The sequence below is a fragment of the Argentina silus genome, assembly GCF_951799395.1.
Source record: "Argentina silus genome assembly, chromosome: 14".
NCBI classification, from domain to species: domain Eukaryota; kingdom Metazoa; phylum Chordata; class Actinopteri; order Argentiniformes; family Argentinidae; genus Argentina; species Argentina silus.
Window position 1 is genome coordinate 8,404,485 of NC_139668.1, and position 21,602 is coordinate 8,426,086.

At 45.2% G+C, this 21,602-nt stretch overlaps 1 protein-coding gene across 1 annotated transcript; it reads right to left on the bottom strand.

Annotated features, from left to right (window-relative positions):
- Nucleotides 1–122: 122 nt before the first annotated feature.
- On the bottom strand, nt 123–21,568 carry pla2r1 (phospholipase A2 receptor 1). Its single transcript, XM_083684897.1, has 30 exons — nt 21,269–21,568; nt 19,010–19,399; nt 18,657–18,830; nt 18,073–18,237; nt 17,836–17,949; nt 17,547–17,696; nt 16,493–16,681; nt 16,214–16,377; nt 15,911–16,021; nt 13,287–13,399; nt 12,821–12,993; nt 12,094–12,302; nt 11,564–11,709; nt 10,851–10,935; nt 10,193–10,328; nt 9,862–9,897; nt 9,599–9,759; nt 8,982–9,046; nt 8,641–8,744; nt 8,300–8,436; nt 7,874–7,991; nt 6,987–7,126; nt 6,622–6,736; nt 5,753–5,988; nt 4,387–4,561; nt 4,056–4,190; nt 3,586–3,708; nt 2,806–2,982; nt 2,439–2,474; nt 123–1,807 (listed from the first exon to the last, which is right to left on the bottom strand). The coding sequence occupies exons 1-30, from the start codon at nt 21,405–21,407 to the stop codon at nt 1,590–1,592; spliced, it is 4,434 nt and encodes a 1,477-aa protein (XP_083541023.1). The 5' UTR covers nt 21,408–21,568; the 3' UTR covers nt 123–1,589.
- Nucleotides 21,569–21,602: the final 34 nt, after the last annotated feature.

The window sequence follows — 21,602 nt, forward strand, 5'->3', positions numbered from 1 at the left end:
GTTTTCTAACCCAAAAAGTGTACACAATGTAACACCGAGGAAAATGACTGTACCTTGTTAATGGACAACCCACAAAAGGCACTCAATAATGAGTTTCTCCTCAAGAACTACCATCTGATCTGACATAACAACATCATATTCATTTATTTACATAAAGTTACATTAAAGTACATGAATATTGTATGTGTATTCATAGGTTCTACTTAAAAATACTGTTTGTGTTCTGTGCATAGTAAAAATACACTATATATTTTTTTTTTGTTCAAAGAAAAAAAGCACTTCAATAAAAGACAACATAATCCTTCCATAATTCAATAATGGGATTTGATGCTGACATAATAAACCTAGTCACTTATCAGATGGAAAAAATGCACAAGAAACAAAAACATAACCTTGGATTCATTAGAGGTCTATACATACAAACAAAATAACTCTGGACCTGCCTTTATTAACACCATTTGTGCCTGCCTCATAAGTGAGGGGGCATTATTGTATTATTCAATACAGATTTCTGAGCGATTGGATCTCTTGCAAGCTAATGCCGCCCATATCTTCAAAAAGGACACTGACACGGAATGGACAGGTCCAGACTAGTTCCATAGACTCCATACTGAACAGAAGGAGTGAATAATGGTTGGGTGACCACTCTATGGTCATGTTACCACAAATAAAAATGTGTTTTAGTCCTATGTGGGGCATACAATAAAAAATATTGTCCTTAAACATAAACATAAAAACATAAAAGTCTTCATTATGTGAAAGGTCAGTATTCATGAATTCATAGTGTGGGTTGAAGCAGGTGACTCATTTGTACAGTTCTCATGAACAGCCTACAGTGTAAAGCTTGTATAAGGAACTCAAGCACAGATATCTCAATTTTAAGGCTATGCAGACTACATTTTAATTTCAGTACTTTATGTTTTAGGGATTAAAGCTCTATTCCATTTTTATAAAAACAAAATTGAAGCCAGGATTTAATCCATTGCAGATAGCAGCTTTTCACACTTCATGAACAGTGCAGAAAAGCTATTTTCAATGGATTGAACACAATGTTTGTTCCTGTTTCAATATCTCTCTGTTCACCGCAAGTGAAGTCCCCAGGACTTTCAGGTCCTTCATTTGCTGTGGTTTCTGTTACTCATTGCTCAAAGACGTACCAGTCATCCGAATCATGTAGTTTGGCCCATTATATGATTCGGACAACTTTAGTGTGAGGTGCAAGATGCAAGATGTATTCCAAACATCCATTAAAACATGAAAATATAGGTCACAGGTACCTTATAGTGTAAAAAGATTGTGTGACCATGTTATTCTAAAAAGGGTGTGGTGTGACTTGCGCATGGTTTTAACTTCATTTTGAGGTCTGGTATTCTTCAACCATAGCCCTGAGGAAACAACATGGCTACCGTTGGAACCATGTGATATCCTTGAAATGTGTCATCAGCTCCTGTTAAATTGAGACTGCAGTGGGCACGGCCAAAGTCCCTCTATGAAAGTGGCTCTGCTATTCACCATACAGAGACAGAGACAGAGACATAGAGAGAGATAGAAATAGAGAGATAGATAGATAGAGAGAGAGAGAGAGAGCCCTATTCTTCAGAGTGAGCTTCCAGGTCTGTGATGAGAACGTTCCCGTCAGAGTCTGTGGCCTGGGAGCTGGTCTGTCTGTAGTGGGCGTTCCCTAAGGACGGAAGTCTCTGGAAGCGTGTTGTGTTTCTCTTGTACACGAACCACAGGACCGCTGCCAGCACAGCAAAGATCAGTACGGCCACCAGGACTGCTGCTGGGATGATTACGTGGTGCAACCCTGGACCAGACAGATTGGTGATAAACACATGTTACTGTGAGCTCGATCAGGCAGGCCAGGCACCCACTGATACCAGACCTGGGCCTAACATAGAACTGTACATACACATGCCAAATACTTTCCCCCATAGGCGTATTTGAGCTGTACTTGATTTGAGTTTGGCCAGTGCACTGAAACCAATGGAATAGTCCCGAAAGGTAAAACTCCAAGCTAAATCATGCACGCCTCACTATAAAGCAAGGGAGGCTGGTGGAGTGTAGAAATCCACTGTAATGCATGGAATGGAATAAGGAATGGTAACAAACGTGATACAAGTCTGTATCAATACACAGGTTGTACTGCCAGGCAACTTGCTACCTTCACCTCCCAGAGAAGCATTTCTTCTTCTTGTCCCTTCTAACCTGCACTTCATTCTAGAGCAGCACTATGAATACAGTTGAAGTATTCCTTCCTTCCGCTCTTTATTTTGTTCTTGCACTATAAGTCACCTCTAATCACTTTTGAGCTGAGACTTTCACTTATGATGCCTGTTCCTGATAAGACCATCTGCTTCAAGTCTATGATGGTCACTTTATGTTTATTCGAAAGTAAACATTAACCAAACAGTCCACAGTATAAGTGTCATTCATACCGTTTAGTGGCTCCACTTCCACCTCTGCAATCGTACCTGCAATAAAGATACAGTCGCATGACTCAGGTCAACTTGACTCCTCGGAATAGAACAAAGGAATTAGCAACAACTAATAATGAGTGAGTTTAAAAAAAAAAGCAACTGCCAAGGGTTTGTTTAGAGAGCAGTTTTAATTACGTCACATTAAGTTGTGGCATGATCTACTCACTTCCTGAATTGACCCCATTGTTCAAATAGCCACACAAACCTACTCTTTTAGAATGAAGCAACATCTTAGCTGTGCTTTCTAAGTAGTATGCTACTGTGAATATTGGAATATAGTGCTTTATTTGCGTTCCCGGTGAGGTAGGAAATAGTAGTACTGCACCTGAGTTAGTTTTACAAACGAAGCCCAGTTTGTCGGTGCACTGGGAGAGGTGCCAGACCCCGTCAGACACCCTAGTGGAGACACAGGTGTCTGCTGAGAGCAGACTGGGGTCTGGAGCCTTGAAGTGCCAGTTGGTGTAGTCCATAGGCGCACCATCCAACCATGTCATGGCATCATCTAGAATGGAAGGCGAACAAAACAGACTGATCAGAAATCCTCTAATCATAGTTATGCAGTGTCCCAAATCTTTACTGTTATGATATGCACATGATATAGCATATCCAAGGGAAAAGGGTGGAGAATTGGGACTCCACTATGTCTAAGTCTCCACTATGTAAGTGTAAGTCTCCACTATGTAAGTGTAAGTCTCCACTGTGGTTTGAAAACATTAGCATATAAAGCATTGTTTTGTCCACGGTTGGGATCAATTCAATGTTAATTCAATAAATAATGGAGACGAATTGACGTTACTATTACATCACAATTCAATAAATGAAAAGTGTCACTTTTTATTTAGCAGTTCTTGAATTCTTGCCATTCTTCAATTATTTAGCAATTCTTGAATTGGAATTTCAATTAGTTTCCTGACGTCCTGACAGAATTGAGATGGAAGGAACCCTGACTTTATCCAAATGTAATGTGAAGCATTCCCAGTAAATGTCTTTGTCAGTAATTGGGTACAGAATATGTCTGACCAAATAAAGACTGCATATTAGAGATGCAGTAAGATAAAAATAAATACATAAATAAATAAATAAAAGTAGAGTAATGTGATCCTACTGTCAGTGTTGAAGTACATCCCCAACCACACGGTCTGATGAGGGAACCCGTAGGACCACAGCTGTTCGAGGACAAAGCGGTTCTGCACCTCACTCTCTATGGTCAGCACATCAGAGGTATTTGCTGTAAAATTGAGGGGGAAAAAAGTCCCACTTAAAATAATTATCTTAGAAACATTATTGTAAAATCATGAAACGTCTCAGAGTGGAGCTACTCCTGCTATCCTGCAGGGGGAGTGCTCCCCACACATTTGACCAGTTTCAGCAAAGACATTGCAAAGTTCATTACAAAAAAAGAGAGAGAGAGAGAGAGAGAAAGAGGCACTAAATATGGATTGAAGGACTTTTTAAAAAAAAAAATATTGGTTGATTGAATTGATTCGACAATGAATATTTGATATTAATTCAACAATGAGGGTAAGTTGAACTGATCCTAGATCTGTGCCTATACCTCCTGTAGGCCTACTGTACCTTTGTGTCTGCAGTGCTCTCTGGCCTGCTCCAGGGTCAGTCTCTGGACCACAGGCTCAAAGCTGTAGCAGTTGAGGCCAAACTTCACCCACGTGGAGGGACACACCACCTCAAAGGTGGTGAATGCATTGTTCTCTACGGGAAAACAGGGAGAGAGAAAAAAACTGTGACTATTCCATTCATTGTTGTGATAAAACATGTCATGTTCTATGCGTTGCCATAAAGGTTTTCTAAAAATCCTTTGGCTTTAGTTCAGCGAGCTAACATGGAGCTAATACTCTATCGGCAAGCAAGCGAGCTGGGTTCGAACCCGGGCGGTTACTCCACTCACTGGGGGGCGGGATGTGGCACAGGGCTCCCGGTAGCGGTCTGTCACAGTCGGCCCTCCGCCAGCCTCCGGTGACGTCCATGTACACGCAGTCGCCCAGGACATCGTCGTCATCAGCCGCATCCCAGTGGGTGAAGATTGTGTCACTGCCATCTGACCACTGGTAGTTGATCCCGTCCTGTAGGGGGGAGGGGGGAAGAGGGGTGGGTGGGCGGGGCAGACAGACAGGAAGTCACACACAGGAAGTTACAGACACTCCTACACTCAATCAGCGGTAATGTAAACCAGCGTTGCTATGGGAGATGGGAGGGTTGCCAATCATTTCATGCGAGGGAGAGGAAAGGGACGGCTATGAGTGCAGTAGCAGGCAACTCTAAATGGTCTGTGTGTGTGTGTGTGTGTGTGTGTGTGTGTGTGTGTGTGTGTGTGTGTGTGTGTGTGTGTGTGTGTGTGCGTGGAAATCAATTCTGTCCTTTCCTTTCCTGTCCTCACCCCATATCTCATAAATAAGACATTCCATCGGTCTTGCATATTCTTGGATCCACATGTTATGAGTGGCTTAGAATTCCTCCCATCTAGCCGATGGGAAAACATTACCAACATAAGCTGCAATACTGTGTGAGTAAACCACATAGCTATGTAGCTCTGTATGGGCTTAGGGCCAGGAGGATCTCTCTGAAAACAGACTGGACGTCTGCAGTCGTGCCAGCGCATCTTGTAAGCCAGCATGGTACAGTGGAGCCATGTCTTGTTGCCTTATGTGAGTTGTGAAGCTGACATAGTGTTATATCACTCCATACAGTATGTATTCTAACAAGAGGTGCAGTAATGTGTGTGTGTATGTGTGTGTGTGTGTGTGTGTGTGTGTGTGTGTGTGTGTGTGTGTGTGTGTGTGTGTGTGTGAGTTGATAGGGCAAAAAAAGACAAAGTATCAATTTGATATCTTTGGTATCCTCAAAATACATTCGGTTTTGATGATACAAACATGCTAAAAGTCAAATCATCACGCTTTACATCACTGAAAGAATGAGATGGACTGAAAAAGGGGAAGAGAAACAATATCTGAGACGCAGACTCATGCTGTTCTATATTGGCCACACTGCTTTTGCTATCTGTGCCGTTTAGAAAAGGGTTCTAAAGCCTTAGTTGTGTTCCTGGTGTGGGTTGAGTCTACACATATATCCCCCCTAAGATCATCCAAGTTCAATACATACCACAGATCATGCTTGTTAACGAGCATCATAAATAAATAAACATTGACGCACACACACGCGCGCGCTCACACACCTGTGCGCACACGCATGCTCACACACACACACACACACACACATACACACAGGCCCAGAGGTATCGCACAGGGGATACATACGTCTTGACTATACAGTCCAATCCAGTGGGGGAATGCCAATCTATTCACAAGGACAGTAAGGAAAGCCTGGTGGAAGAGGTCTGGAACGCTCACTAGCTCAGACTCATTCTCTAAGCACACATTCAGAGCCTCGTACCAGCTCATGTTGCCACGGACAACCCTGTAGCTGCGGTTCTTGTACTCAATATTGTCAGGGAGAGTTTGGAGATAGGAGTGGGATGGAGGTTTAGTTCTATCTGCTGAGAGAAAGGGGGGGTGGGGGGTGCGGGGGAGTGATGGGGGGGGGGGGGGGGGGTGAGAGAGAAAAAGAGAGATTGCTTCAGGATGACGATCTCATGAATTTGTCACATAAATCACTTTGAGACATGCATAGCTCTGTTCCTGCAAGGCCAGCGAGAGGTCCCCGCACTAATGACTCCTCCCTCCCCCTAGAGGGCGACCGTAGCTCTTGTCCTCTGGATTTGTCTTTAGCTGGGCAGTGCGTTAGCCAGCTGAAAACAGTCCAAAAACATCTATCGTGCTCTGGCCATCCAGGATCAGAAGCACTGTTCGATTGAATGCCTAGCTCAGTCAGTCAGATTTAGATGTCAATTGTTGAACAATCCCAGAGATGGTGCTGTCCGCTGACATGAGTGAGAACACATATTCGGAGAGCACAACAACAAGTGGTACTGTAGGCCTAACAGCCATATCGCTAATCACTTCAAAATACTGTAGATTGCAGACAAGACACACAGACGGGCAGACAGACATACAGACAGACAGACAGACAGACAGACAGACAGACACAGACAGACAGACAGACAGACAAGATGCACAGACATGCAGACATACAGAGAGACAGACAGACAGACAGACAGGAGTCCTACCTTGAGGCTTCTCACACACAAAGCCATACCCACTCTCTGTGCACTTTTCATCGTACCACTTCCCTGTGAGGTGGAAGTTATGGTTGTTGGAGAGAACCGTGCACATTGGCTCGTGCTGCAGGGGTTCACACACACACACACACACACACACACACACACACACACACACACGAAGAGAAGAAACAAGAAGAGAGGACACGTGATGATTGTGATTGTGGACCCAAACACACACACACACAATGAAGACACATTCCTAAAAACATACAGTAAAATACAGTGCAATATGATACAACTCATGGGTAGGGGGCAAATACTCCAGGCCCTACTCAAGGCTAACAGAATAAGCCAATAGGAATGCAGCTTACAGTGAGGGACCTATTGGGCTCTATAGGAGACCAGTTGATATAGCTGAGACGCTCCCCATTGGTCCATCTCATGGTGTCCTCATCACATAGACCAATCCACACGCCCACTGACCCTCCTTGGAGCAGCATGGTGATGTAGGCTGCAGGCGTGACAAAGGCAGTGGCTATAACCTACAACGAACTCCAATATTCACACGAGCTAGCACACCATTTAGAACGCATGGTCAACGCATTGGTTTCATTCCGAGCGGCAGGCTAGTGTAGATATTGGAACAGAGAGAGTGTTTGCATTGAATTTAAAGCCATACCAAAAAAAAAGAAAAAAAGCAAGGCTATTAGCAATCCTCTCTAGCATACTAGGCTTAAAATAGGTTGAACCCTTTAATGCCAGAAGTCCATATGAAGTGAACTAATGCATATGAATCATTCACACACTCTCGTGAATCATTAACACCGTCTGTAGTCTGTAGGCTAGCTTTTCACATGACTCAAAACATAGGCTCTATTTTTCGTATGCATATCTTGTGTGTGTGTGGGGGGGGGGGGGGGGGGGGGGGAAATCATGTAGCTTCTACTTCCAACATGTTAGCTGTCTAGCTTGCTGGTGGCTACCTCTGCCAATTCAGTTTGCATCCAGACACACATGCAAAAAAGAGAGGACAGATGTGGCAGACAGACATTGAAACCATGTATGAAAGTGCCGCCTGACATGGGTGATCTGTCTAGTGTCCACACTGGAACTTAACAGAATAAGCTACCAGTCTTCCCCTGGGTGACAGACAATAGATGGAAGGCAATTATAACTTCATTAGAAAATGGGCACCTAGGTATACCTCACAGACCCCACAGTGAGAGAGAAATTGATTTGATTTCTGTCCATACTGCACCTTGCTCAATCTCGTCCATGATGGCGACCAGGGTCCCTTGGAAAGAGGAGCAGATGGACTGGGCGTCTGTCCAGCTCTTTCCCTCTTCTAGGTTGTCGGGTAGGTGCAGCAGTAGACACTGCCGGAGCCGCGCCACACACACACACACACACACACACACAGACACAGACACAGACACAGACACAGACACAGACACAGACACACACACACACACACACACACACACACACAACCCGACAACAAAGACAACAACAGCGAATGGTCAAACGTGGGGAGTGAACACATGTTTTCCCAATCCACAATCCAATCCACAAATCTCCTTTGAAGATGCTCTTTAGTCTAGAATTAAGCTTAATCTGTGACGGGGAAACCGGTCAACTTTTTTGTTCCAATAACATTATAATGACAGAAGGGACAGGGGTGAACCTTGTGTCCGAAGTAGAGCCACCTCTCTGGGCAGCCCCCGATGTAGTGAGGCTCTTTGGGGATCTCCACCACCGACACAGTCCTGCGCTTACACACGTAGCCATGGAGACCGTCACACTGACTGGCCGACCACTTCCCTGTGTTTTACCAGGAACATGTCAAATAGGAAATATGGTCAGGTCAATGTGTATTTGGGAGTGTCTCTATGTAGATGTGCAGCTTGTGTGTGTGTGTGTGTGTGTGTGTGTGTGTGTGTGTGTGTGTGTGTGTGTGTGTGTGTGTGTGTGTGTGTGTGTATCTTGGATGGTTGAGGAGACTGCAGTCAGGGGGTCCATGCTTACCTGACAGAGAGGACATGCTGACACACAGTCTCTGTTTCACAGTGGCATCATGGGAGCTGCCTTCTGCCCAATCTTGATAATCCAGAGGGGAATCGTCACTCCAACTGCAAACACGCGTGCACACACACACACACACACACACACACACACACACACACGTGTACAGAATGAACAGAATGAACACACACACACACGCACACACACTCATTTACCCCACAAGTAATACAAACAAAATTAACACACACCACACACACTCCTGTTAACACTCCTCATTCTGAATAAACAGCTTCATCCATTCAGTAAGGGAGGAGGGAGGGTTAATCATCTCATCCAGCACACACCTGAACTCCTCCCTCACCAGGTCTGAGGAGAGTCCGATCCACCAGTCTGTGGAGCCCAGGGAGAGCTGGAGGAGAAAGAGGAGAGAGAGAAAGAGAAAGAAGAGAGAAAAGAAAAGAAAGGCTTAGATCACTCATTCGAGTCCAATTACTCCCATCCCGTCACCCTCCGGCCCTGCTCGGCCCCCTCCTCGGCCCCCTCCTCGGCCCCCTCCCTAGCCATTTTGCCCACGCTCGAGTGGAGGATCACCATTCAGCCCCTCTCACGCTACAAGTGCCCATTCAACCCCTCTCCTTGGCCTGGTTTTCTCCTCTTTTATCCACTCTTCTGTTCTTCTTTGCCTTCAAAAGCCTTCTCCACAAGAAGGCCGCTCAGTTGGGTCCAAAGGAATTCGAGGGTTGCAGTATAAACACAGTTCTTTCTCCTCAATGTGAGGGCACTCATGTGTGAATGTGGTGGCGTGTGTGTTTTGTATGTGTGTCTGTGTGTGTGTGTGTGTGTGTGTCTGTGTGTGTGTGTGTATATGTGTGTTTGACTTGTGTGTGAATGTGCTGGCGTGTGTTGCGAGTGAGGGCGTTCGCGTGTAAATGTGTGTGTGTGTGTGTGAGTATTCACCGACCCTCCCCATGCGTTCTTGGACAAAGCGGAGCTCCTCCTTTGAGTGGACAGACAGCAGGTCGGCTCCCATCATCTTACAAGACAGAGCCACGGCCTCCCAGGGAAAGGTCTGGTTGGCCAACAAATACTCTGCTCCTTTGTAGAACACCCAGGGTTCATTCTCTATAGGGGACAGGGGGAAGATGACATTGCATAATGTAGCATAACAACCAAATAACATATGTAACATGTCATACATGTAAATAAATGGAGAAAGTCACTTACGGTCACTGTACCAGTAGGGTTTGTACAGCTCCAAACCTACAAGATGAACACACAGGCATTCTTATTGACAAGCATTTGCCTGGATTTGATGGATTAATTGATGGATGGGTGAATGGATGGATAGACAGACAGACAGACAGACAGACAGACAGACATGTACACAGACAGACAGACATGTACACAGACAGACAGACATGTACACAGACAGTCAGACAGACGCCAGTCATACATACAGACAGACAGACACACACTGACAGATACACAGACAGACAGACAGACAGACAGACAGACAGACAGACAGACAGACAGACAAGTGCCAGTCATACAGTACCTCTGGGCACCATACAGATCCACTCGTGCTTGGCGTCGCAGGGCTGGGGCAGGAGGGCATTGGTGAGGTCACTGTACACAGCACAGTTATGTCTGTCATCCTCCTCATTCTTATCCTCTATGAAGGACGACATCACCTGGAGAACAGCAGGAAAGACACACCAGTAGACTTGCTGTATTTTCTAGAATATCTACTATATATTACATATTATATTAAAGGACAACTTTAAAACTTTCTCATCAGTCCATCATAAGTATGGTCCCAAAATATAAAAATGTTTGCATAGATATCCTAATGCCAAGCTTATATTTACTTCCTGGAAAAGTAATTTGATGATGCACCAAATAATATTACTACTTATGGTGGAGTGATGAGAAATATACTTGAAAATATTTTTTGAGTTAAGTATTCTTTAATGAGCGTTATATGTGTGTGTGTGTGTGTGTGTGTGTGTACACCAATCGCTTTGCTGTCAGTACTGCGCAATACTGGAGGTAGAAATCGGAGGATGGGCTCATTGTAATGCATGGAATGGAATGAGGAATGGTATCAAACACGTCATTGTATGCATTACAGTGACTCATCCTCCGATTTCTACCCCCACCAGCCTCCCCTGTACACCTGTACATGCACACTACTATCACCATGGTACACGTACAGGGGTGCGGTCAGACCATTCCCAAGCTCCAGCCGATTGGGGGTCTCTCTTATTCAACCCCACCCAAAACCAACGACCCTCTGTTCTGAAAAAGAGGAACAGAGAAAAAGCAGAATGAGAAAGATAGTACAGTATTGATTGGGGGGGGGGGGGGGGTTGTTCATACTCTAACTTACAATATGACCAAAGATTGACATAATGTAAAGGCAAAAACTGGAATATGATGGCGTTTATTCTTCATTAAATGACAACATTTCTGCCTTTTTTCAAAGATGAACATACGGTTCAGTTATGATACTAGAAAAGTTGCACTTCTGTCAAAACACTGCTGCAGAGCACATGTCACTACTCAATGGGAGGCATGTTTCTGAAATGTATTTCATTGGACGTGTTTTTGTCAGAGGACTGGTAATAAACTTGGATGCTCTAGTGTCACCCTGCGATGGTTTGTCACAATGAACGTATTATGCAGGACATGCAAATCTTCCTGCAGTCTAAACTACGTAGGGCTTTCACACTACAGGACCGACCTGAACCATACTGTGCTGGCTTGTATATTTCCTTTTCACATTGTCCTTTCCAGCCCTGTTTCAGTCACTATGGTGAACGTGTAACCAGGCCAGCCCAGTACAGCTCAGCTAGGCCCAGCTCGGCTCGGGTCAGCTCTGTAGTGTAAATTAGGACTGTGTCATTTACGATTAGGTGGCACGAACCCATCAAACATGTTCTGGAGGAGACCCTTGACGAAGGCCTGCTCTTCGTAGCGGAAGAAGCTTGCCAGCTTGGCACCCAGCTCCTGGCAGAAGGCGTCTGCCTCTGCCCACGAGCGCTTCATCAGCACCTTCTCACTGTGGAACGCCTGGGGAACCAACAGTCAACCATAATACAACGTCACCAATCACACAAACGTCACCAATCACACAACATCATGGCGAGGCATTCCTACCAGGGTTCGGGTCCATTTGAAATGAATTGACTTGAGTGATTTGAGTGAATTGACTTTAAATTAAATTAAATGGGAATTTAACCCCCAACCAACTGGTCCCCACTGAAGAGAGGGGGGAGAGACAGAGAGAAGGCAGAAGAGATGAACTGGGGAGGAGAAATGGAGACACAGGGAGAGGATGGGTAGGGGAGGAGATAAGGCAGAAGAGATGTACGTACAGGGGGAGGAGAGATGGGGGAGAGAGAAATGAAGGAAAGGGGAGGGTCAAGAAGAGCACCGTTCTGAGTGACAGCTGACCTTGTAACAGTTGAACAGTCCAGACTCTGATTCCCACCCCGGTGGACAGGCGGCGTATACGTCAATGTTAAACGGGGGCACCGGGACCTCTTGGTAACTGCTGACGGTCTGCTTGCACACGGACAAGGCCTTATGGGACTTGCAGTGCTTCACCTCCCAGTGACCGAGGGCCTGGCCGACTGTCATAGCAACACAACCACCAGCACTAACTAGAGAGTGAGAGAAAGAGGGATAGAGAGAGAGAGAGAGAGAGAGAGAGAGAGAGAGAGAGAGAGAGAGAAAGAGAGAGACAGAGACAGAGGAAAAGACAGAGAGAGAGAAAGACAGACTTTCACTTCACTGTTTCCTCGTTGACTAAGTGAAGCTGAGATTGTGAAACGTTGATTCCACATGACTCATAAATGAGACTGTGAAGAGGGAGTGAATGGAGAACCCCAGACACTTCTGTCTGCCTTTCATTGTTTACAATCTACAGCTTGCCTGTGCGAGCAAGACTATACCCATCATGGAAAATGAGGGAAGTTTTGTGTATGAACTGCATAGTTGTGTAGTCTGCTCTTTGTGTGTGTGTGTGTGTGTGTGTGTGTGTGTGTGTTGTAGTGTGTGTATGTGTGTGTGTGTGTGTGTGTGTGTGTGTGTGTGTGTGTGTGTGTGTGTGTGTTGTAGTGTGTGTGTGTGTGTGTGTGTGTGTGTGTGTGTGTGTTGTAGTGTGTGTATGTGTGTGTACCTGGCTGATGCCTGTTCCAGTTGGTGTAGAGCAGGGGAGGGGTTTTATGTTTCCTGTGTTTCAGCCAACCGTACTCTCCAGTGTTCTCCAGGTCCTGCAGTGCCGTCCAGTAATACACACTACCATTGGCTCCAGAGTCACTGATCAGACTGTTCAGGAAAGCCTGTTCAAACCTGTAATTGGACAACGCTCAATGTTGTCATCATATAAAGATGAATACCAAAAGACACCTGTATGATAGTTTGTTATCACAATAATTGACTTATGACTTAAATAAATAAGAAATCAGAATAGAATAGAATATAGAAACTAGAATAGAATGGAATAGTATAGCATAGCATAGAATAGAGTAGAACAAACAGGACAATCCTATTTCAGCCCACTAAATATTGGAGTTCTCACTTCTCACCAAAGGGGCAGTTTTAAATAAATAAGTGATAAAGGAGAGAAATCAGAGACTGCATACCTGTTTTCCACTGTGACCAGAGGAGCCATGCAGTAGTAACCCCCCATAGCGTCTACAAAGCTCTGCTCATGACCCGTCATCTTGTAGCAATAGTTACCTTTCCTCTTCCAACCCTGCAGGGGGGGAGGGGGGGGGGCATTAAAATATATTGAGTCTTATTTACAACATGATCAAAACTAGGCAATTCACGTTTGTTTGTTTTTATTATTAACAATAATAATAATAATAATAATGTTAATAATAAACTCCAATTTATAACGCGCTTTTCATTGCAGAAAGAATCTCAAAGTGCTTGACAAGATAAAAAGAAAAAAGTTAGTCCAAGGGGATCCAGCATAAAAAAGGAGCAAAAATAGATAACCAAAATAGAAAATTGCCAGGGAAACTAAAACAACAACGAGGTGTAGGCCAGCCATTAGAGGTTAGTCTTTAATCCTGCTTTGAAAACTCCAACAGACTGGGCAGCCCTAAGGTGGTCAGGAAGGGCATTCCAGAGGTGTGGGGCGCTGGAGCAGAAGGCCCGGTCCCCCATGGTGCGCAGACGGGTACAAGGGGCATTGAGGAGTTTGAGATTGCTTGAGCGGAGGGTGTGTGGAAGGGGGGGGGGGGGGGGGGGGCATGGGGAGAGAGAAGGTCCATCATGTAGGCAGGTCCAGTGCCATTTAGGGCTTTTAAAACAAGGAGGAGGACTTTATAGGGAGAGTGACAGGGAGCCAGTGTAGGTCAGCAAAATAGGGGTCATGTGGGCAGACATCTTTGTTTTACTCAGAAGCCTGGCAGCACTATTTGGGACCAGCTGTAGTTTGTGGGTGGCATTTGCAGGCAGGCCTCCGAGCACACTGTTGCCATAATAAATCCGAAAGAAAATGAAAGCTCAGTTTTTCAGCATCTGGGATGGGGAGGGATGGTCTCATACAGGAGTGGGTTTTACAAACGGATCAGATGTGGATGTCGAAAGTGAGCGAGGGATCAAACTTTCCACCCAGGTTAGTGATGACAGAGGAGAGGGGTATGACGTGGCCGACTATGACCGGGTGGACGCTGGTTGAGTTGGTGATCTGCTGTAGGGTACCAATTACCATCGCCTCTGTCTTGCCGCTGTTTAGTTGGATGTAATTGTCCCGCATCCATGGTTTCACCCAAGAGCAGGGGTAGAGTTCAGTTCGGTTTTGAGGTAAACGTGCGTATCATCAGCATAACAGAGGAACAGAGGGGTAAGACAGTTTATCTAAGCACGTTATACGTTATAAATGCCTTATAAGTTATATATCATTAATTTAAAAGTCCAACAATTGATGTACCAATTACAGATCACCCCTTTAAGTAAAAATTCAAGACCTAAAAACATGACAAATAATACACTAAAAAGATCAGGTCTAACTAAAAGTAAGACACATTCTCTTCTAAACTACAGTTCCAGTTCCAAAAGCAGTGAAACCAATGTTGAACATACTGTAAAACCCACGTGAGAGCCAGCTTTACTGTACACCCCTGAAAAGACTTGGAACTGTCCCACAAACTCAATCCACCACCAAGCTATGCTGGGTTGCATTACACTCTAAACATTTTGACGGTAACATAGTTCAGAATTAGCCCCCAGATGGTGGTGTCTAATACAAGCAAATACACGTGGAAGGAGCTCTGTGTGTGTGTGTGTGTGTGTGTGTGTGTGTGTGTGGAGGGGGGGGGTTTCAGGATCAAACATGGGGTTTATAGGGACAGGAAGTGCTGATGGTTCTGTGTTTTCACAAGTGGCTTCCTTTGACCCCCACCCCCACCCCAAACCCCCCCTAACACACTTGAACCAACAGCCCTGGCCAACACTCATGTGTGGAAAGAATGCACAACAAAGCAGAGGCCATCTTGTCTTCCGAGACGTTTCAGAGGGACACAACGAGGGCCGTTTGCACCGAGACGAAAATTACCCCCCCAAAAAAAAAGTTGTAAAAGAAGTCTCTATTCTATGGAAGTGTGAAGCTGAGTCATCAAGAGACCTCTTTGTGTGTTGGTCGCTTCTGCTGCTCTAGGGGCTTTTCTGTCTGTATGTTAGGACATGGTGAACGAGCCCTTATGAATCAAAAGGCCTGATGCGCCTGTAAACACACGACTTGGCTGCACGACATGGGTCAGACAATACGTCAGCCTGCTGTTGAATCAGCTCATTGTGTACTAAACACAGGGGGGGAAAACTCGCCTCATGGGTTGAACTTGAACCAGACTGGGCGCATTTTAATTCGATGCATGTCCTGATATGTGTGAAACTAATCTAACCGCACGGGGCTCGACGTCAGCACTTTACACGCCATAGAATGTCTGACAATTGGGGTGTATCAAATGAACGCCGGTGCCGTGAAAATCATTATGGAAATAAACAAAAAAGAGAAAGATGTGTTTGGAATCTCTAGAGGAGATTTGAATAGATAAGATGGGGATGTGGAATTTATCGTTTTTCTGTGGAGATTGAGGTGTGGTGTTCTTGCTGAGACACATGCTCTGAACCAAGCTTTCAGGTTCCTTATCAGATATAATTAAAGGTTATGATGATTACAGAGGTGTGTGTGTGTGTGTGTGTGTGTGTGTGTGTGTGTGTGTGTGTGTATATATAATTCTACATGTAGTCCTACCTCAGCACAGCCCTCATCCTGTGCGTCAGACCGGTTAAGGGGGAGAAGTCCTGCTCTCCTACACACTGCAGGCAATTTGTCTTCGCAGGGCGCCAACAGCCAGTTTCCCTCCTATGGACAAACACATCTACCCATAAATGGCAATAATACATGGCCCTACTCTATCCATGCATTACAAATGAACTACCATAGCTTCCACATAGCACGAGCAACAGTTCAATATCCATAACCTAACTACAAGATAAGAATACAGAATACTATTATACTATAAAATAGTACAGGTATAAGAATCGGTGGTCTCACCTTTCTGTTGGCCTTGGCACAGAGCGGGGCATTGCCAGGGCGATGGACAGGCTGGTGCTTGTGCCAAAGTGCCAGAGTGACCGGGGACCCGTCTGACCACTCCACGGCCGGAGATCCTGGCCTCTTCCTCAGACCGATCCACATTTCAGAGTTCGAGCCTGAGACTTCAGTAACACGAACATAAGTTCACACACAAGTACACACACACACTTACACACACACGTACACACACACACGTACACACACACTATCCCAGTGAAGGAGAAGAGGGTGACTTACAGTTGGCTAGCAGGCTGAGCAGCAGCTCCACCTCAGACAGGGAGTGGAGGCTGGTGATGCTGGCCCCCTCTGAGACACAGGCGCTGGATGAGTCCTCCCAGCTGGCCTCCTCCTCCAGGACCTTGTAGCAGAAGCGGTTGTGGGCCAGCCAGCCCGCGGCACAGGTAGTGGGATAGTACTGCCAATTTTCTGAGAGTAGTGGATTCAGTACAAGTACATGTTAAAACATTTTTTTAACACATTTTTAACTGTTGTTCTGGGGTAATGTAAGAATTGATTGACACACTCCTCTCAGTTTGTAAACGTTGTTTATGATATGGGTTTACACATACTGTACTACTAGTAGGGTATGTTGGTTGAGTCAAAGAGCAGAACAGAAGAAAACATTTAGAAACGGAGGAGGGAGCCTACTTCCTGAACTTGTCCAATCCGCATGCTCGTTAACATTACCCGGTTGAAATGGTTTCACCGTTTGGTGCCTACTGATAGAGGAGGTGTGTTTTCTGTTAGAGTGCTGCGCTGTGCAAGCCGAGGTCAAGAGTTCAAACCCCAGGGTGTTCAAACTCCACAGCTGTTGAGCCCTACAGCTAGCTTAGCTAAAGCTCCTCTCCTCTTTCTACTTACTAACACTCGATTTCACAGCAACATTGAAACCATATTCTGTGGTTTTTCAAAACCAGACAACTCGATTCCACACCAACATTGAAATCATATTCGGTGGTTTTTCAAAACCAGACACTCGATTCCACACCAACATTGAAATCATATACTGTGGTTTTTCAAAACCAGACCTGGGTCAAAATACTTTTGGGACTAAAAGTACAGCTCAAACAAAGGATTTCAAATACTATTTGAACGCAGTTCTGCTCGAGATTGCACCACAGGAATAAAAGCGCTTGTCTGCGTCAGCACTCCCTCGCAGTAGACCAAAATAGAATCAGCCAAACAGAAGAAGAAGAAGAAGAAGGAGAAGAAGGAGAAGAGGAAATGTGTCCTTCTTCCTTGACCCCCCCCCCCCCCCCCCCCCCCCCTTATAGATTGACTGTGTTCTTACCCAGGGGCTCAGCTCTCCTGGTGTCGTTGGGGGTCTTCTTACAGATGTACGGTAGAGCCGACTCACATGATAGACTCTGCCACTGACCCCCCGAGGCCGAGTTATACACCCCACACTGCCTGTTGTCCTGCAGAGGGGTTGGCGACAGTCCTGGGGAGACACCAAAGGCATGTATGTGTGTTGAGGGTTAGAAAGCACAAGCGGTTGGCCCTACCCCTGTCTGTTTAGAGGAAACAGAGCCATAAAGGAGGAGTATAAAGGTTGTAATGGAAGAGCCCATTTCTCTTACCTGTGGTGAAGTTGACCAGAGCGAGGGGAGATCCATCAGACCACTGCCACCCCGCACCCTCCCTCAGATGGTTCAGTCCAATCCACACCATCACTCCTACATCAGCCAATCGCTCTGGAAGACACGCAGAACTACTCATGACTAGAACTGAGGGCCAACGCAGAACCGGTCACAACAACACCGATTTTCTTACACAGGTTTTACCAGTTTCTATGAGGGGGTTGTAGCGTAGCCTACCTCTGATGTACCTCTGCTCCGTCAGGTCTGTGATACTGAGCAGACTGCCTCCCTGTGCCTGGCAGGAGGAGTGGGCTTGACTCCAGGTCAGGATGGTGTACAGGTTGAACTGGTAACAGGCCCTCGTCTCCTGGTTGGAGTCCCAGAATGTGTCACAACTCCACTCTAAAAGACAAAGCCAAACACATCGGGATCGCAGAACCGATTAGATATGAGAAATAACACTAAGACTTTAGTTGCAGGGTACAAACTTAATGACTTTCTAAGCGATACATAACTGATCGAATCACAACCCACATGATGAATGCTAGTGCATCCTGACTTTAAATTCCAAAATGACATTTTGTTTGAGCTGGTTGTTATTATCTAATTAAGCAGAAAACATACTGTATGCTCTTTGTACCGGAAGAATGTTAATTTGCTTGAATTCCAGCTGGGGAAGGAGGTTGTACTAAAATTACACAACAAAACGCTTTAAATAGGACCTCTACAATTCAGTGTGTATGTGTGTATGTGTGTGTGTGTGTGTGTGTGTGTGTGTGTGTGTGTGTGTGTGTGTGTGTTCATATATCAGCATGGGGCACCTTGACTGGGACAGAAGCCCCATTTCTCGTCCTGGTCGTATCGACTGGTGGTGGCACACCAGCGATGGTGGTCCTCACGCCCCTCCGCAGTACACTCTGAGTACAACTTGTTGTTGTATTTGAAGGGCAGGGCACAGGGCATGCCATGGGCATTGCCCAATAGTGTGTGGATCTCTACAGTGGGCAGAAGAGTAGATTTTGAAAGACTATCCACCTTGTATCTACTGTAAAATCAGTACATTTGATACATGACACAATCATTTAGCCTGTTTTCACAATCATAGTGACTGACATTTATCAAACGAAAAGTGTATTGTAATCTCACTGTCTGTATAGAACCAGCACCACACTACTCCACTTGCCTTCGTAAGGGTAGGCGCAGGGCCCCTCCTTCGGGGTAGTGTATCTCCTCCATTGGTGGTACATCGACTTCTTGACCACCACCAGGTTGGCGACCACCGCCAGGTTCAGCTGGGAAGCCCCGTACAGCAAGTTGCCTTTGCAGCGCCACCACAAGGTGCGGAGGGGCGAGTCGCACTCGAAGGTGCCCAGGGGCTGCGTGGCGTGGCTGACGTTCATGCCCAGGCACAGGCTGCTGCCCAGGTTGAAGAGGCGGTGGCGGGACACCCACTTCCACAGCATGCGGCGGGTGGGCGTCTCACAGCTCTTCAGCACCAGGTTGGAACGCTCAGAGCTGATGCAGGTCTTCAGCGGGATGCTCTCCAGGATGAACAGGCCTTTGCCTGGAGACGGATGGATAGAAGGATGGATAAAGGGATGGAGGGAGGGATGGAGGGCAAGAAAGGTTGCATCTCCTATTCAAGCAAAGAGAGTAAGCAGGACACTTTCCATTGAGCGTTGCATAATGCCAACAACTAGCAGAAGATGCTATTGACTAGCAAGCCTCTTGTTATATTCCTTGACCATTCCGTACACGCTGCTCAATGATATATAATACTGGTAGGTATGTGCACTCCATTAATTCAAACTCACGCTTCTCCTCAGCAGAAGGTTGAAACAACTTGATATATGTCACGTTAGTTAGAAAACAAATGTACTGTATGATATCATTAAGAAAATTAAGTTGTTGTCAAACTGTTTCTTTACAAAAGTCCCTTGGAGAACCATTTGCTGTGCATTTCTTATTCACTTTCCTTGGCCTCTATTTAGAACCTAGTCTCCTCATATACCACAATGCACTCTGATATTAGCCATTAGCAGTGTTACCCCACAGTGCTAAAAACTCCATCTCTTGCTTTCATCCTCTTTGATAAGAGTCTGTTCTAGCATCAGATGAGTGTGTTATAACCAGGGGTCAGTCTAATTGCTGGAACCCCTCACATTTGAAGGATGAAAGATGAGAAATGTCTTGGGGTAGTGTTCTTACCATGGCAGTTACTAAAAGCTCTCCTTTCAGACATCAAGTTACATTGAGTCCACAATGTAAAGTGATGACAGAAATTGTTATCACATCATCAGACCCATTCAAACCCAGTGGAGTACTGGACAGAAAGATAGATAAGGCTCCAGTTTCAAATTCCCCTCCACCAAAATGAAGCATAATATTTCAGACAGTTGAGAGCCAGAGGGCGAGTAAGGTTTTAAGGTGAGAAGGGCAGAGATAATGTAACTGAAGACAATTTTCACACAAAATACATGAATCCCCAAAATGTCTGATTACTGAGTGTTACTTCAAAGGTGAGATTGTCTTTTAGGTCTTTTAATATCTAATAAATAAACACAAACAAAAACAGTACACACTTATTTAAAGGATGAGTTCGGTTGAGGTCACCAGATACACTGTTTTACAAGCACAGCATGTGCCCACATGGTGGGCATGTCTGAGCCTGTGTGTGTGTGTGTGTGTGTGTGTCATTCCTTTGGCATCATCTGTGCTGACCTCGTTTATACCTGGTTACCTGAAACTTTAACACACCATGACATACAGTAGACCTATTTATACCCGGGAAACAAATGTTCTGTGTGCTCTACCTGACCCAATCCCTTTTCCTAAACCGAAACAGTGCTTATTTTATTTATATACCTATAAACAGTGCTTGTTTTATTGAATTCTGATTCTGAATTCAGCCATTCATGCCAATGCATCCACATCATTACTAGACTGAATATGTGATGGTAAATTAATTAATTGTGTGTGGGATCAAATTAACCGGCAAAACACGTCACGGGTTAATTGACTGAGGCATTAGTCAGTTGCAGGTAACACGAGTTGTGCATTAAGGCAGGTCTTGTTGCGAAACGATTTTTTAAAGATTGACGTTCATTCTGCAGCAAAAACCTTTGCCTCAATGTTTCTAAAGTTGCAGACTTTGATTATAGTCATCACATTACTAGTGTCATTCGAAACCGAGAACACAAGGCTACATGTTATGGGTTCAGCGAAAGCCTGTTGTAGTACACTGCAAACGACTTCCACATACCACGGACACATACCACAAAGGGAAACATTTCTTGTGGAAACAATTATTGTAAGAGTGTTTCTAACTATTGCTCTGGCTCGCATGGCCGTCGTAGGCTACATGTAATTGTACTGGACACATACTGATGAACAGATTTGCGTTCAGTGCGGGTCTAGACTCGACAGAACTTACTGTAGAGTTCGGAAAGTTGGTTTTTCTCCAGCACCTCATCTTCTTCATTGATACAGACGCAGCTATTCACGAGCAGTAATGTACAGATAGAAACAAGCACTCCCAAAGATTCGATACAACGATACAAATGTATTCTCATTTCGACGACAATATAAATGCAATATAAAAAGGCAAGAATTCGTACATTCCGAGATTCTCAAAGTATAAACCGGGTTGTTTTTCTCCACCGATGAACTTTCCGTACGTTTTGGGAATCGCGACGTCACGGCCCACGGGTCTCTGCGGGGTGGTAAAGGCAGGCATAATTTTCTTCTAGACAATTTTTTGGGCGGCG